This window comes from Mesoplodon mirus (assembly GCF_964341445.2).
Source record: "Mesoplodon mirus genome assembly, chromosome: 4".
Taxonomy (NCBI): Eukaryota; Metazoa; Chordata; class Mammalia; order Artiodactyla; family Ziphiidae; genus Mesoplodon; species Mesoplodon mirus.
In genome coordinates, this window is record NC_138979.1 from 84,725,128 (window position 1) to 84,739,966 (window position 14,839).

At 36.6% G+C, this 14,839-nt stretch overlaps 1 protein-coding gene, 1 long non-coding RNA gene and 1 pseudogene across 6 annotated transcripts in view; 2 read left to right on the plus strand and 1 right to left on the minus strand.

Moving 5' to 3' along the window:
- The window catches only part of LOC309801982, a 128,347-nt gene that overhangs the window by 10,932 nt on the left and 102,576 nt on the right, over positions 1-14,839 (plus strand). The window lies entirely within an intron of this gene.
- Positions 3,458-7,764, minus strand: LOC309802311 (ATP-dependent zinc metalloprotease YME1L1-like). Of its 2 annotated transcripts, XM_082617746.1 has the most exons (4): positions 6,969-7,764; positions 6,803-6,876; positions 6,070-6,156; positions 3,458-4,599 (listed from the first exon to the last, which is right to left on the minus strand). In XM_082617746.1, exons 1-4 carry the CDS (start codon positions 7,033-7,035, stop codon positions 4,456-4,458), a joined length of 372 nt encoding a protein of 123 aa, XP_082473872.1. In that variant the 5' UTR covers positions 7,036-7,764; the 3' UTR covers positions 3,458-4,455. The 2 variants fall into 2 exon arrangements, with proteins under 2 accessions (XP_082473872.1, XP_082473873.1); XM_082617747.1 differs by lacking the exon at positions 6,070-6,156 and having other exon boundaries at positions 6,969-7,759.
- The window catches only part of LOC309802253 (ankyrin repeat domain-containing protein 26-like), a 91,486-nt pseudogene continuing 89,144 nt past the window's right edge, over positions 12,498-14,839 (plus strand). The window contains exons 1-4 of the transcript in view: positions 12,498-12,522; positions 13,178-13,269; positions 13,365-13,491; positions 14,026-14,087. The product of the transcript in view is annotated as an ankyrin repeat domain-containing protein 26-like (transcript). The remainder of the gene's footprint in view (positions 12,523-13,177; positions 13,270-13,364; positions 13,492-14,025; positions 14,088-14,839) is intronic.

The window sequence follows — 14,839 nt, forward strand, 5'->3', positions numbered from 1 at the left end:
TAGGTTACTTGTAAAACTCTGGCATTGTGGTAGCTTTCAATGGACAGCTTTAAAAAGTTTACAAGTCCTCTCAAAGTCCATCCTTATTAAACTGATTTGGTTGAAATGTGATTCAGAATAAGCTGGGGAAATATACTTTCGGCATGATGAGGGGAGGAGGTTGACAAATCATCTCCATTTTTTAAAAAGCAGCTGTAAATTTGGATAAACTGTTTAATAAAACAGCCATTTCAGCACTCTGGAAATTAACTGAAGATCTACAACAAACTAAGAAGTGCTTATTCATGAAACCCAGTTAGGGAAAGAACCTGTGAGCCTGTGGGATTACTGTGCTGCCACATCCCGGGCCAGGTCTACGGGTGCAGTAGTTCAACCAGGGCAACAACAGACCCAGGGAACAAGACTTGTTGTCACTGCCAGAGGGGACTCATTTGATATGATGCATTGTAAGTTAACCTGGGAGCTCAGTGGTAAGCAAACAAGGCTCAGTGAGGTTGTAGTCCTGTTTGGGGCAAACAACAGAGTAGCCAGGGATTTCACTGGAAGTTCTAGGAGGTAAGACAGCCATCTGGGTTGGATAAGCACTCTATATACTCCAGATGTACAGGCATGCAAAGCGGAAACTGAAGCTGATTCAGGCCACCCACATACCCATGGTTGCCAAAGCCTGCACATATGCACAAGGGAGAAGCAAAAAAGCCCATCAGAAAGCTCAGACCAGAGCAGACTTGAAAATGACCTGAACACTGTATGTACTTGCCAGCCCACACAGATCCATTGGCAGAGTGGAGGCCTGACTGATGGGGTTTGAACACAACCTCTGTCCAGTCTTTGGCTATATGCTAAGCTATGCAATCCAGCAGCAATGCTTAGGAAGCAAGATTTATTATTTTAAAAAATGAGTAGAGACATCGGTGACTGCACACTGCCGTGGAGACAGATTTCACAAATTTACTGGTGGCAAGTTACTAAATAAAACAAGAACAACCCTCGGGGGAAAAATTCAGAATTAGTAATTGCTACATTATCTGAAATTCAACAAGATTACAAAGCAAAGAAAGAAGAAAGTGTACCCTTACTGAGGAAGAAAAGCATTCAATAGGAACTGAGTATCTCCAGATGTTAGAATGAGCAAAGACTTAAAAGCAGCTATTATGAACAGGTTCAAAGAACTAATGGAATTCATGTTTAAAGAATTAATGAGAGCTATGATGAAAATGGTGCAATGCATGAAGAATCTCAGTAAAGAGATACAAGGTATATGAAAGAACCAGATAGAAACTTGGAGCTGAAAAATATAATATCTGAAATGAAAAATTCAGTTGAAAGAAGAAGAAAGAATCAGTGAACTTGAAGCTGAATCAACAGAAAGTATTCAATCTGAAGAGGAGAGGGAGAAAAGCAATGAAAAAAATGAACAAAGCCTCAGAGACCAGATCAACATATGTGAAAGGAGAATCCCAGAAGAAGAGAGAAAGGGCAAATAAATATATTTGAAGAAATAATTGCCAAAAATGTCTCAAATCTGATGAAAAACATTAATCTACAGATCCAAGAGGTTCAACGAATCCCAAGTAGGAAAAACTCAAGGATATCCACACTTATACACATCATAGTCAAACTGTTAAAAGACAAGACTAAGAAAAAATTCTTGAAAGCAGCAAGTGAAAACCTATTGGAAAAGGAGACCAAAATTACCATTAACAGCTGACTTTTCACCAAAAATAATGGAAATCAGAGGCTGTGGGACGACACACTCAAAGTGATTAAAGAATAAACTGTTGGGCTTCCCTGGTGGCGCAGTGGTTGAGAGTCCACCTGCCGATGCAGGAGACGCGGCTTTGTGCCCCGGTCCGGGAAGATTCCACATGCCGCGGAGGGGCTAGACCCGTGAGCCATGGCCGCTAAGCCTGCGCGTCCGGAGCCTGTGCTCCGCAACGGGAGAGGCCCAACAGTGGGAGGCTCGCGTACTGCAAAAAAACAAAACAAACAAAGAAACAAGGCAAAATAAAGACATCCCCAGATAAAGACAGAGGACTTAAGATTATATAAGCCAGTAGTTAATAATTGTATTAAGTTGTTGTAACACGTACAGATGTAACATGGCAACAATAGCACAAAGGAAAGAAAGGGAGATATACTGGAACAAATTTACTGCATTGTGACAGAATTAAACTTGTATTATTTTGAAGGAGCCTGTGATTAAGAGTGATAAATGTGTACTGTCTTCCCTAGAGCAACTGCTAAGACATAACTCACAATAGGAGGAACAGGGAATTTCCTGTTAGTCCAGTGGTTAGAACTCCGTGCTCTCACTGCCAAGGGCCCGGGTTCAATTCCTGTTGGGGAACTAAGATCCCACAAGCCATGCTGTGCAGCCAAAAAAGAAGAAGAGGAACACAGGGATCTCTTTAGATATGAGAAAAACAGAAAACAAATAGCAAATGGCAGATGTAAAAGCCACTACATAAATATTAAATATGAATGAACTAAACACCCTACTCAAACAACAGAGATTTTCACACTGGATTAAAAAAAAACAAGATTGGGCTTCCCTGGTGGCGCAGTGGATGAGAGTCCGCCTGCCGATGCAGGGGACATGGGTTCGTGCCCTGGTCTGGGAAGATCCCACATGCCGCGGCCAGCTGGGCCCGTGAGCCATGGTCGCTGAGCCTGTGCGTCCGGAGCCTGTGCTCCACAATGGGAGAGGCCACAACAGTGAGAGGCCCGTGTACCGCCAAAACAAACAAACAAACAAAAAAACAAGATCCATATGATAAAGGACTTGTCTTTAGAATATATGATCTCTTACAACACAGAAGACAACAACCCAAAGAGGGGAGGGAGGATTTCAACAGACATTTCTCCAAAGACGATATACAAATGACCAAAAGCCTAGCAGAGGATGTTCAAAATCACTAGTCCTAGGGAAATGTAAATTAAATCTACAATGAGATTCTACTTCATACCCACTAGATTGGCTTTGTCAAAAAGACAAGACTATAAGAAACACTGTACAAGATATGGAGAAATGGGAACCTTCATACACTGGTAGTTGGAACATTAAATTATATAGTTACTTTCAAAACAGTTCATCAGGTTCTTAACAAGTTAAACAGAAACTCACCACATCACACAGCAATTTCTAGAAGTCTACCAAGACAAATGAAAACGTGTCCAGGCAAAGACATGTATACTCATATATATATAAACACAGAGAGAAGGGGAGGGAAGGAGGGAGGGAGGGAAGAGAGGGGGAAGGGAGAAAGGAAGCAGGGGCAATAAAAAATGGGCAAATGAAAATAACTGGTATATCTGAATCAAGGGTATATGAGAATTCCTTGTATTATTCTGGTAATGTTTCTCTAAGTTTGAAAGTACATCAAAATTTTAAATTACCCAAATAAAGGGCAAGAATATCATGTAGCAAGCTCCCTCTACCAACCTCAATGAAGACCATATACAGCTTAAAAGTTACTAGAAAACTGTAGGTAATTTTAATAAAATCACTTCAAGAATATAGTATGGTTGTAAAACCACTACAATGTGCTCTAAAATAATTTTTCTACTGAGTTAAATAAAGTCATCTGTAAATTCTGTAACAACACATTCATATTCACAAAATCTGACTGAAAAATAAACACAACTTTCCATTTCTAACACAGCATAATTCAAAAGTTCACTCTGAATGGGACTGGGTTCTTGGTTTTATTTTGGTTTTAACGCAAAGCATAATTACATAGTTATTCATAATTTGAGGTGTGTTACTTGTTTATTTAACAAAATACTGCTGCTCTGAAGTAAACTTCATTTTCAGAGTGATAGTAATGTTAAAAAAAAAGACCATGAAAATGCAAGCTGCATTTTAAAAAGCTTATAATAATCATTTAAATTCCGATTGTATCTGTAGGTTCACAATTCTCTACTCTTAGATTTGTTTTTAAAAAACACTTTATATATGGTCAATCTAGATCATAATTAAGTGCATCTTAATGAAGTTTCCACTGATGTATGTAGAAATATGATTTACCAATAGCCAAATAGCATCATTTCTTTATCAAAGATAAGTGGTACTATCTAGAAATAAAGACAATCCTTCAAGAATTTTATTTTCCTAAGTAAAAATACTTCCCAAGAGCTAAAGGCACAATTTCTATTCACGTCTAGCACTATAACCAACCATAAAATCATTACTTATTTTCAACTTAATAACTGATTGACATTTCTCAAACAAGCTGTTTTCAATCCTGATAGTTCTTTATTTTCTTTAGTAAATTGCTGTTTGCAGTAGGTGTCCATCATGAGAATAATCAAAATTAGATAAATGTGACAAAAGACTGACAAAGTGTTTCACACCCTTGAGTGATACCAAGAATGGGAGAAAAGTGTTGCAAAATACGACTACTGCAGTGCTACTATGGTCTTGCAATAAAACCAACAATGCATCAAGAGCTATCATCTCACATCCAATTTCTTCCCCTCAAGAACAATCTGAATCTCTTTGGCATCCAAAGTCTCATAGGTCAATAAAGCTTCTGCTACATTCTTGTGCTCTTTTGCATGAGTCTTCAAGATATGTTTTGCTCGCTCATACGAATCCTGAAATACAAAGCAGATATGTAAGAGGCAGAAACCTTAGGAGAAGCACAAACCCTCAATGAGATAAAAAGCCTTTATGCACCCTAAAAAAACTATAAAATCTATTGACTTCTAGTTATGAAAGATAAATGCATTTAAAAGCTTGGTTCCCTAAAGATAACTCTTTCATACTTTGAAATGTTACATTTTTAACCTCAAAGTCTATCATAGAGATAACTGAGGACTACTTAAACAAAAAGCTACTTAAGAAATAAAATTATACACTGTACTTATCTGCTTTCTAAATAAGGTCTGTGAACACAGAAATCTATTTCTCTTTTCAGTATACGTGCTAAAAGGAAAGGGAGTTTGCTCCTTTTGCCTCTTGAGATTTCACCAATTTACTCAATCTAGAATGGCCAGAAAAGATATAATTTCCATTCTTTTACTTGGTAACACACTCACCTCTCAATACAGTAATACAGTATCATTAGAGGTGATCCCTGACTTCCGTACATTTGATTTTTTTTGCAACCCACCTTGAACTTTTCATTTAAATCCTTCAACTCTCTTTCCAAAGGTGAGTCTGAATTAAGTTTATCAGCTTATGAATAATGGCAGTAATAACAGTTCATTTTTGGCAGTGTCATATTTGCCTGTACAATGTTTCTGCCAATATTTTACTAGCGAATTATATTTTTGTCCTTATAAAATTGGGTGGAATATGTAAAAATGAATTTACCAACACCAAGAAGCACAGGTCATATAAACACAATACAATTACTAGACATTTTGAACATAACCATGTCCAAGTAAAATAATCAAATTAAAGAAAATACATAAAATATTAGAAATATATCAGCTAAAGAAGGACTGAATATTTAAATCACAATGTAAATTGTTCTGGGCTTCCCTAGTGGCACAGTGGTTAAGAATCCGCCTGCCAATGCAGGGGACACGGGTTCAATCCCTGGTCCTGCAAGATCCCACAAGCCGCAAAGCAACTAAGCCCGCGCGCCACAACCACTGAAGCCCCGCACTACAGCCACTGAAGCCCGTGCCCTAGAGCCCATGCTTAGCAACAAGAGAAGCCACCGCAATGAAGAGCAGCCCCTGCTCGCTGCAACCAGAGAAAGCCCACATGTAGCAACAAAGACCCAATGCAGCCAAAAATAAAATAAATAAATTTATTTAAAATATATATATATATATACATATATGTGTATATATATATATATGCATATATATATATATGTATATATATATATAACTTGTTCTTAGCCTATGGCCAGAATAAAATAAAGATCCAGTCTATGATCAGGGGTTCCAGTCTATGTCAAAGATCCAGTCTATGACATAGTTAATCACGGCAGCAACGGTGCACCTATTAACTTTATAAAACAGAGGAACTTTAGTTTTTTTGCAAGCACCCAAATATTTAGGCACATTTTGACTAAATAGATAAATAAACATTTAAAAAAAGAACATTACCCTCAGAAGGATTCTGGTTTCCTGTTCAATAGTAGATTGTGTTTCTGGACTCAGTTTCCCTGTATCACTGTAGGTCATAACTCCAAGCTAAAATCAATGAAAAGAAAGAAATCCAACAGAAAAACCTCCAACACTAATGTATGTAACAGAGGAAGTACTATCCTATACATAAGAAAATAAATATCATGGGGGCAAGGAAAAAATACAATATAAAAATGCCCTTGAGGGCAAAAAAACTTCATTATTCTTCTGAAAGTATAATACTAAAAAGTGTGAACAAGAGGGAAAATTTTAAATCCTAAGTATCGTTCTGAGTACCTTCTTAGAAAACCTTAGCAGCTATTCTAGTCCAGAAATCCACAATTCACAGAGTACTGGAATTGCTTTATGGAGCCACAGTGATAATGTAAGAATGTGAAGTATGTGGAAAGGGCAAAGTAAGCAAGCTCAACAAGTAGGTCTTCGATGTCATATGAATAAAAAAAGCTAAAGAATTTATATTATCATTTGGTTAATTCATGAAGCAATAACTCTTACTGTTTGAGCAGCTGGAATGGAAAGAGTATGTTACATTTCTCAGAAAATGACATTTAGTTTAGAGTCAGCTTTGTTAAATCCATTTGGAATGAGACAGGGGAAAATCTATCAATTTATAATGAGAATCCTCTCTCACAAAGAGACACTTGGCACATCAACATTTGATACATGAGGAAGGATTAAAATTAGCCATTACCTTTTCACTCATTCCAAATTTGGTGACCATCTGCTTTGCTATTTGGGTTGCATTATCAAAATCACTGGAAGCACCTGAAAATTTGAAATATACATAAAACTCAAGTTAAAAAAAATCTTTAAACCAACAAACACAATTTGAACCAAAGCTATTCTTTACAGCCAACCTGTTGTAATATGATCAGCTCCAAATATAAGTTCCTCTGCCACTCTTCCTCCCATACTGACGTCCATCTGAGCAAGAAGCTGAGCTCTAGTTTCGTTCCGTCGATCATTTTCAGGCAACAGGTACACCCAGACAATTGAAAAAGAAAGAAAAAATTCAGACACAGTTTTGAAACACTCACATTAATAACCTGAATTATCATTTGTCTCTCATGACCTTACTTAATACCATGATGCTGAAAGCTCAGCGGCATTTAATAGAGATGGTCATGGTGATTGATTACCAAACCAGCTATGTATAAAATGAGGAAAGCAAAAGTGCAGTTTATAAATAATAAGTAGTTAATGCTGCAATACAACTGTTTGTCCCTCGTTGCACAAAAATGTTTAAAACATCTATAGGGACGTCCCTGGTGGTGCAGTGGTTAAGAATCTGCCTGCCAATGCAGGGGACACGGTTCGAGCCCTGGTCTGGGAAGATCCCACATGCCGCGGAGCAACTCAGCCTGTGCGCCACAACTACTGGGCCCGTGCTCTAGAGCCTGCAAGCCACAACCACTGAGCCCATGTATCACAACTACTGAAGCCCGCACGCCTAGAGCCTGTGCTCTGCAACAAGAGAAGCCACCGCAATGAGAAGCCCACGCACCGCAATGAAGAGCAGCCCCCTCTCGCTTCCACTAGAGAAAGCCCGCGTGCAGCAAAGAAGACCCAACGCAGCCAAAAATAAAATTTAAAACATAAATAAATAAAAATAAACGTCTATAATTAGAAAGATATGAAAATGAAACTTGTACTCAATGAGAAAAAACTTAGAAAACTATTGAACCAGTCACTATGATACATAATTTCTTTCGAGGGGAAAAGAGCAACTACATATTTAAGAATTATACTTTGCTGTCATTCCTGAATTACATTTCATAATGTAAATATATTATCTGAAATATTAAGGATATCCTTTATTAGCAGGTAAATTTCACAAGTATGTCTGATTTCAAGACACTTGAGGAAGCTAAAGAAGAAAGTATCAACACACCTAGGAAGTAGCTGAATTTTCTTTTGAAATGTTTTCATCAGCAATTTCCTACATAAGCTCCTGGGGAGCACTATTTGAAAGAAAAGAAAAACTAAAGATACATGTCCAAGTGTTGGCCCTCGTGGCATGATTGTAGCTTTGTTGATAGGCATAGCATCTTTAGTGTAATATGCAATAATAGCGTGACCAGATTCATGATACGCTGTGATTGTTTTGTTTTTGTTATCAATTTCCACACTTCTTCTACGCTCAGGCCCTAAGAATAAAAATTTACTTAAGTAAAATACTCCATTAAGAAGGTATATTTAAATGAATGAAGCTCCTTTGTCTCAAAGTCATTCTTAGAGTCATATGATTTAATATCATTAATAAATATTTTAAAAGTTTGAAAGTTTAAAAAATGAGTAGATTCCACTCTACAACACATGTAAACCATAATTTGTCAACTGAAAACCAAACTAAAAACTATCATCTTAATCTTTATATCAAAAGGAAAAGCTTTATTCTATTTCTAGAAAACAAACTTCTAATTTAACAGGAATATCATAACTAACCTGTTTTGAAGGCAATTCAAGATTTAAAATAAAAATTAAATTCTGAAAAACAATAAAATTAGGTATTCTTTTATCAGCAATATCAGACAATAGGAAAGACATGGGCACTCATGCCCCCAAAGAGTGTAATATAAGTTATAATACATTTGTTCTGTAACAGGCCAAACTGTGTTGCTCTGTTAGAGTATATATTTGCATGTTTCTATACCTTTCTTTTTTATAAACTTTCTCTCAAAATTAAGAGTTTTTTCTCGGACTTCCCCGGTGGCGCAGTGGTTAAGAATCCGCCTGCCAATGCAGGGGACACGGGTTCGAGCTCTGGTCCAAGAAGACTCCACATGCCGTGGAGCAACTAAGCCCATGCGTCACAGCTACTGAGCCTGAGTTCTAGAGCCCATAAGCCACAACTACTGAAGCCCACGCACCTAGAACCCATGTTCCACAAGAAGAGAAGCCACCACAATGAGAAGCCCATGCACCGCAATGAAGAGTAGCCCCTGCTCGCCGCACTTAGAGAAAGCCCGCATGCAGCAACGAAGACCCAATGCAGCCAATAAATAAATTAATAAAAAATTTAAAAAAAGAGTGAATTACCACCAAACCAAAAATTACCAAGTGGCAATTTAAAAAAAAGAGAATTTTTTCTCTAACATAATGAACAGTATAACATAGGGGAAAAAAAAAGAAAACCTACCCATTAGGATTTTATCTGTGGAAAACTCTAGTTCCGTCATGGTTACCACTTCTTTTCCATCAACAGCTGCCTTTAAAGCAGCTTGGTTCACAAGATTCTCCAACTCTGCTCCAGAAAAGCCAACAGTACCTCGAGCTATGATTTCTGGATCAACAGCTATATGCAGACAGGACACAATATTAAAATTTCAGAAGAGCTAATAAAAAGCTCTTCATAAAGAACTCACATTGCAAAAGAAAAAAGAAGATAGCCATCATGAGCTGTAATTTTACAAAAGCTTACTTCACTAAATTCTAAGGGGAAAAATGCCAAAACTGCTAGTAAACACACCATTAAAATTGTCATTGGGACAAATCACAAAAGTTATTATATTTAAATAACTTTGTGATAAACAGAGAAAGGTAGAGTTGCCAGATAACGATTTACAAACCTTTAATTATGGCCTAACCACAAACTGAAAAAGCACATTCATAGACGTTTTGTTTTCAGAATTTCATCTTGAAATAACTTTGGACATAGAAGCCCCCCTTATTATCGGAAACATATTTGGTTTTAAGAATTGATTCAGGTATCTTTGAAAATACTGCAGCTTTAATAGCTGCTTTTATTACTCAGGTAGTTCCATAATATTTCCATGTGTTTTGTTTTATAGTCTGCTTCCCCTCTTTTGGCCCCAAAGTGACTATATCATGAGGTACTATGCTCATAATATACAGGTGCTTTTTATATGATTTTATATTTTACATTCATCTAAAGAAACATTTATACATAGATTTCATCAAGTATTATCTAAGTACTCAAAAGAAAACTTTCTTTAGAATCGGGATTCAAAATGACAGAATCTCTGGACACACGTTCATTGAGAAATGGACTTTATGGACAAACAAGAGGAGAGAAAAATAGACATTTAAAGGAATTTGTCTTTTAAGACATCCTGAGTAAGGACCACAAACAGGGTGGATTGATATATTACCATTTTATGGAGATAATGTCTGTATCGTCGAATTAAGACTTACACTGATCAAACTTTATCTTATTGAGATACCACTTCAAGATTTCTGTTCGACCTTTTACATCTGGCCTGGGAACTGTAACCTGCATGTCAAAACGACCAGGACGTATTAAGGCGCTAAAGGGAGAATACAAAAAGAAAATATAAATTAAAAAGCTGACTGTGCTGAAGGTCAAGTTAAACAGGACTGACATCCTAAAGAGAAGATGGAAAGACAATGGCAACCAATATTTATTTTGAACATAAATATTCAGATTAGTTCCTTATAAAACGTGGCTCAAAGAACAGTTTCAATAACCAGAAGGCAGAACAAAGGTTCATATAGATAAATGTGTGCATCTAGATAGCATACAGCCCTTCAGAGACAAAGACATGCAAGTCAGCCAGTCAAGGAACAAATAATTCTACAGCAATCTATTATGAGAGCTACACATCCATCTTACTGCTATTAAGTACAAAATGTTAAACTAGAGTCTTAGGCAAGAACCAACTATTAGATCAAATGAAAGTATGAATAACTTCTATATAATAAAACCAATAAAACTTTTAAACTATAGTAAATTTTATTCTAAAAATCCTCTCTACCCCCCACCCAAAAGCTTTGTGACGTTTGAGTTGTGAGCAGATTCTTTTAGCAGCTTTACTGAGATACAATTTTCATATCATAGAATTTGAAGTCGAAAACCCAGTGTTGTTTTTTTTTAACATCATTGTTGGAGTATAATTTGCTTTACAATGTTGTGTTATTTTCTGCTGTATAACAAAGTGAATCAGCTATACATATACATATGTCCCCATATCCCCTCCCTCTTGCATCTCCCTCCCTGCCACCCTCCCTATCCCACCCCTCTAGGTGGTCACAAAGCACCGAGCTGATCTCCCTGTGCTGTGCCGCTGCTTCCCACTAGCTATCTATTTTACGTTTGGTAGTGTAACCCAGTGGTTTTTAATATATTCAGAGTTGCCCAACCATCACCACAATCTAATTTTAGAGAATTTTTACCCCCTCCCTCTCTTCTCCAGCTGAAAGAAACCCCAAATCTACTGGCAGTTATTCCTCATTTTCCCTAACCTCTGGCAACCACTAAATTCCTTTCTGTTGCTATGGATCTGCTTATTCTAGACATTTCATATAAAAGCAATCATATAATATGTGATATTTTGTGATGGGTTTCCTTCACTTAGCACAATATTTTTAAAGTTCATCACTATTCTAGAATATATCACAAAAATTTTAATACTTACTTATCTAATGCCTCTGGGAAGTTTGTGGCTCCTATGATGATAACTCCTTCGTTGGGCTTAAAACTATTATAAAAAAAAAAGGACCTTTTCATTGAAAATTAAAACAGCACACATGTAGAAATGTTCTATGCAAAACAGTTTATCGTCAATCTTACTAACAGCAAAGAAAAGGGATTGATCTTTTTAATGCCCAAAATGATAAGGCATCTCTAATTGTGTTCTTAAAATGCCAGTGCACTTCAATAAAAGTGTTAATAATAAATCACCAGGTCATCTGTGGTTACATACCTTCATAATAATTTTTCTAGTTAGGAAGAGATGACCTGACACAAAAAGCTTGAGTCCCCGACTAATTTTTGAAAAACATTTTCAAGTTTACCAATTCAAATTATTTGCTCCTAGACTTCCAGAATGTCTTATATGACTTTAAGAAACAATTTTTTGATCTACAGCAACACTCAAAATAGGGTTTTATATTTCTTTCGTACATCATAGTAGTACTTAAAAATGCCTTATAATTCCATAATCACATAAACATTCTCTTCTACAATTTCAAACTTATGTTTTACGATTAATTTTTGAAAAGGAGTTTTCCTGTAGTCTCTTGAGTTGGTGTTTTACAATTAAATCTTTTCATTACACTTAAAAATGCTTATTGCTATAATATCCCAGAAATGAATATTTGTGCATATTCATGAAAGTGTATATTTTTATCCTTAAACAAATGTTGCAATATATAATCGAAAAATTGAATCTCATAGTTTTCTTCCCCAGTCTTGTTTATATTTTCAAAAGTTCAGAACTCTGCATAGGTTTGCATCATTTAATTATACCAGGTTAGTATATTTTACAGATATTTATCTTAACATCATATGCTTTTCCTGAATAAGTTTATCTATTACTAATCCAAATGCATTTATCCAAATCTTTCCTCTAAGTCCCCTGGGTGCCTCAAATTTGTTATGCCCCAAACTGAAGACATTGTCCCTGATGCTTTCCTCTTTCCTGACTCTTTGTAAGCTACTCTGTCATCTGTCTTCCCCATCCTAGTAGATAACATCACTGAAATACCAAAGCAGGAAAAATCCTGGACTCCATCCCTCCCTGAAATCACCACATCCTGTTGCTCATCAAGTTCAGTATTTTCTACCTGCTTACCATTTTTCATTTCCTATTACTTTCTCACTTATAATTTTGAAATGCTCTTTTCTAGTTTTGCTCCCCTGATGTTCATCTTTACGTTGCTGCCAGAGTGACCTTTCTAAAATATATTTGTGAAGATGTAACACCTCTACTTATGTAGTGGATCCCCATCACATGAAGGAGAAAGTTCATGTTCTAGGAGGACACTTGCTTTTTTTGGTTTGGCTCTGATCCTCCAGTTTTGTCTCTCCATACCATTCCCGGTAACTGTGTTCTAGTTTTCCACGTGACTTGTTATGTTGTTTCACGCCTCGTCCTTTTGCTCAGGCTGCCCTTTCTAGAATCCCCTTCACATCCCTGCTCTACACTGTGTGTGTCTTTTAAGACACAGACCTGTCTTTGCAGCATTTCCTGAGCTACCCAGATACAGCTGACTCCTCTTTCCTGTGTGCCCTTCCTGTACTCTGTTCACATCAGTTGTAGAGCTTTTGAATGATACTTTGCTGTTCTTACTTGTTTTCATGTAGCTCTACTTCTCCTGGACTACAGAGGAGAATCGGTCATCTATTTATATTTCCAGCTTTTCTCCCAGGATAGTGCCGATGATTTGATAGATCCAGTAAATGTTTGTGGTCTTACTGATTGATTGAATGACCAAATGAATGAATATGATGTTTTCTGGAATGAGGTGTTTGTTTTGTTTTGTTTTTATAGGAAGGAGCAACAAATCCAGAAATAGGAGTAAAAGAAAATGATACTGATATTGAAAGCACTCCACAAGAGCAAACAGATCATAACAATTTGACTTCTGTTGATGGAGCTCAGAAAAATAATAGGAGTGGTGAGTTAGTGAATATTTATGAATTTTTTTCTATGCTTAAAGGCTAGTCTAAAAACATCTAAAGTGTGTAGATCCAAATTTACTACCCGTTTCTTTCTTTTTATTTTTTCTGCGGTACGCGGGCTTCTCACTGCTGTGGCCTCTCCCTTTGCGGAGCACAGGCTACAGACGCACAGGCCCAGTGCCCACGGCTCACGGGCCCAGCAACTCTACGGCATGTGGGATCTTCCCGGACCGGGGCACAAACCAATATCCCCTGCGTCGGCAGGTGGGCTCTCAACCACTGCGCCACCAGGGAAGCCCTTTTTTTTTTTCTTTCCATTTCTTTTAAAGTATGTTTCTTTTGCTCTGTTTCCTCAGAAGTATCCCAACTACTACCAACTATTTTTCTTCCTAAGAATGCCTCAACCTTCTGAAATTCTTTTCTGCTACTTTATTTTATTTAAATATTTGTGGATGGAGATAGACATGTATGTATTTAAAATTCATAGCAGTAAATGTTCTCATTAATGTATCTTTGGCTGCACTCTACAGATATGATGTCAGCATTAGGATTAGGAGAAGAGGAAGGTATAGAATCACCTTGGGATTCTGAGGTACTGTCTTCTATTATTATTATTATTTTTTATTTTAAAATATAAACACTGAGTGATGTTAAAACATAAAAGGGGGGATGCTTTGACTTTATTTTCTCACCTTTGCATTTGCCCATCAAAGTTTTTCCTTATATATTTAACCTGTAATTAACTAAATAATTGTGTGCTAAGTATAATAACTACCACATAGTACGCTTTTGTTAATTTGCAAGATCCACCTAATGAAACCAGTGTAGCACAGAGAAAAAACCAAGGCTTAGAAGTCATAAGGAATCAGTTTAGGTTCTGAAGTTAAATTTATCTAAAAACTGAAGCATTATTCCAGGTCAGCCTATGGCCAAATGTATGTTTCTTTTTTCTTTTCTTTTTTTAAAAAATTTTTGTTGGAGTCTAGTTGATTTACAATGTTGTGTTACTTTCAGATATACAGCAAAGTGAATCAGTTATACATATATCCACTCTTTTTTCGATTCCTTCCCCATATAGGCCATTACAGAGTATTCAGTAGAGTTCTCTGTGCTATACAGGAGGTCCTTATTATTGATCTATTTTATATATAGTAGGGTGTATCTGTCAGTCCCAGTCTCCCAAGCAAATGTATGTTTCTTTGGTACATATGGATGTGTAAAACTCCTAGTGAGGTTCAGAGAGAAACAGGTTGAAATGTAGTTTTTTACCACTTAGACCTGAAAAAGATAGTGCCTGAGACTTGAAAGTATTAGTACATTTGGATTTTCAAATAGATCTGCAAG

Bases quoted from the DNA above. Each gene is read 5' to 3' on its own strand.
- LOC309802311 (XM_082617746.1), bottom strand. From the start codon at position 7,035: ATGGACGTCAGTATGGGAGGAAGAGTGGCAGAGGAACTTATATTTGGA. The intron at 6,877-6,968 runs GTTGGCTGTAAA...TCAAATTTTCAG, and splicing joins AGCTGATCATATTACAACAG to GTGCTTCCAGTGATTTTGAT. The intron at 6,157-6,802 runs GTAATGGCTAAT...CATTGATTTTAG, and splicing joins AATTTGGAATGAGTGAAAAG to CTTGGAGTTATGACCTACAG.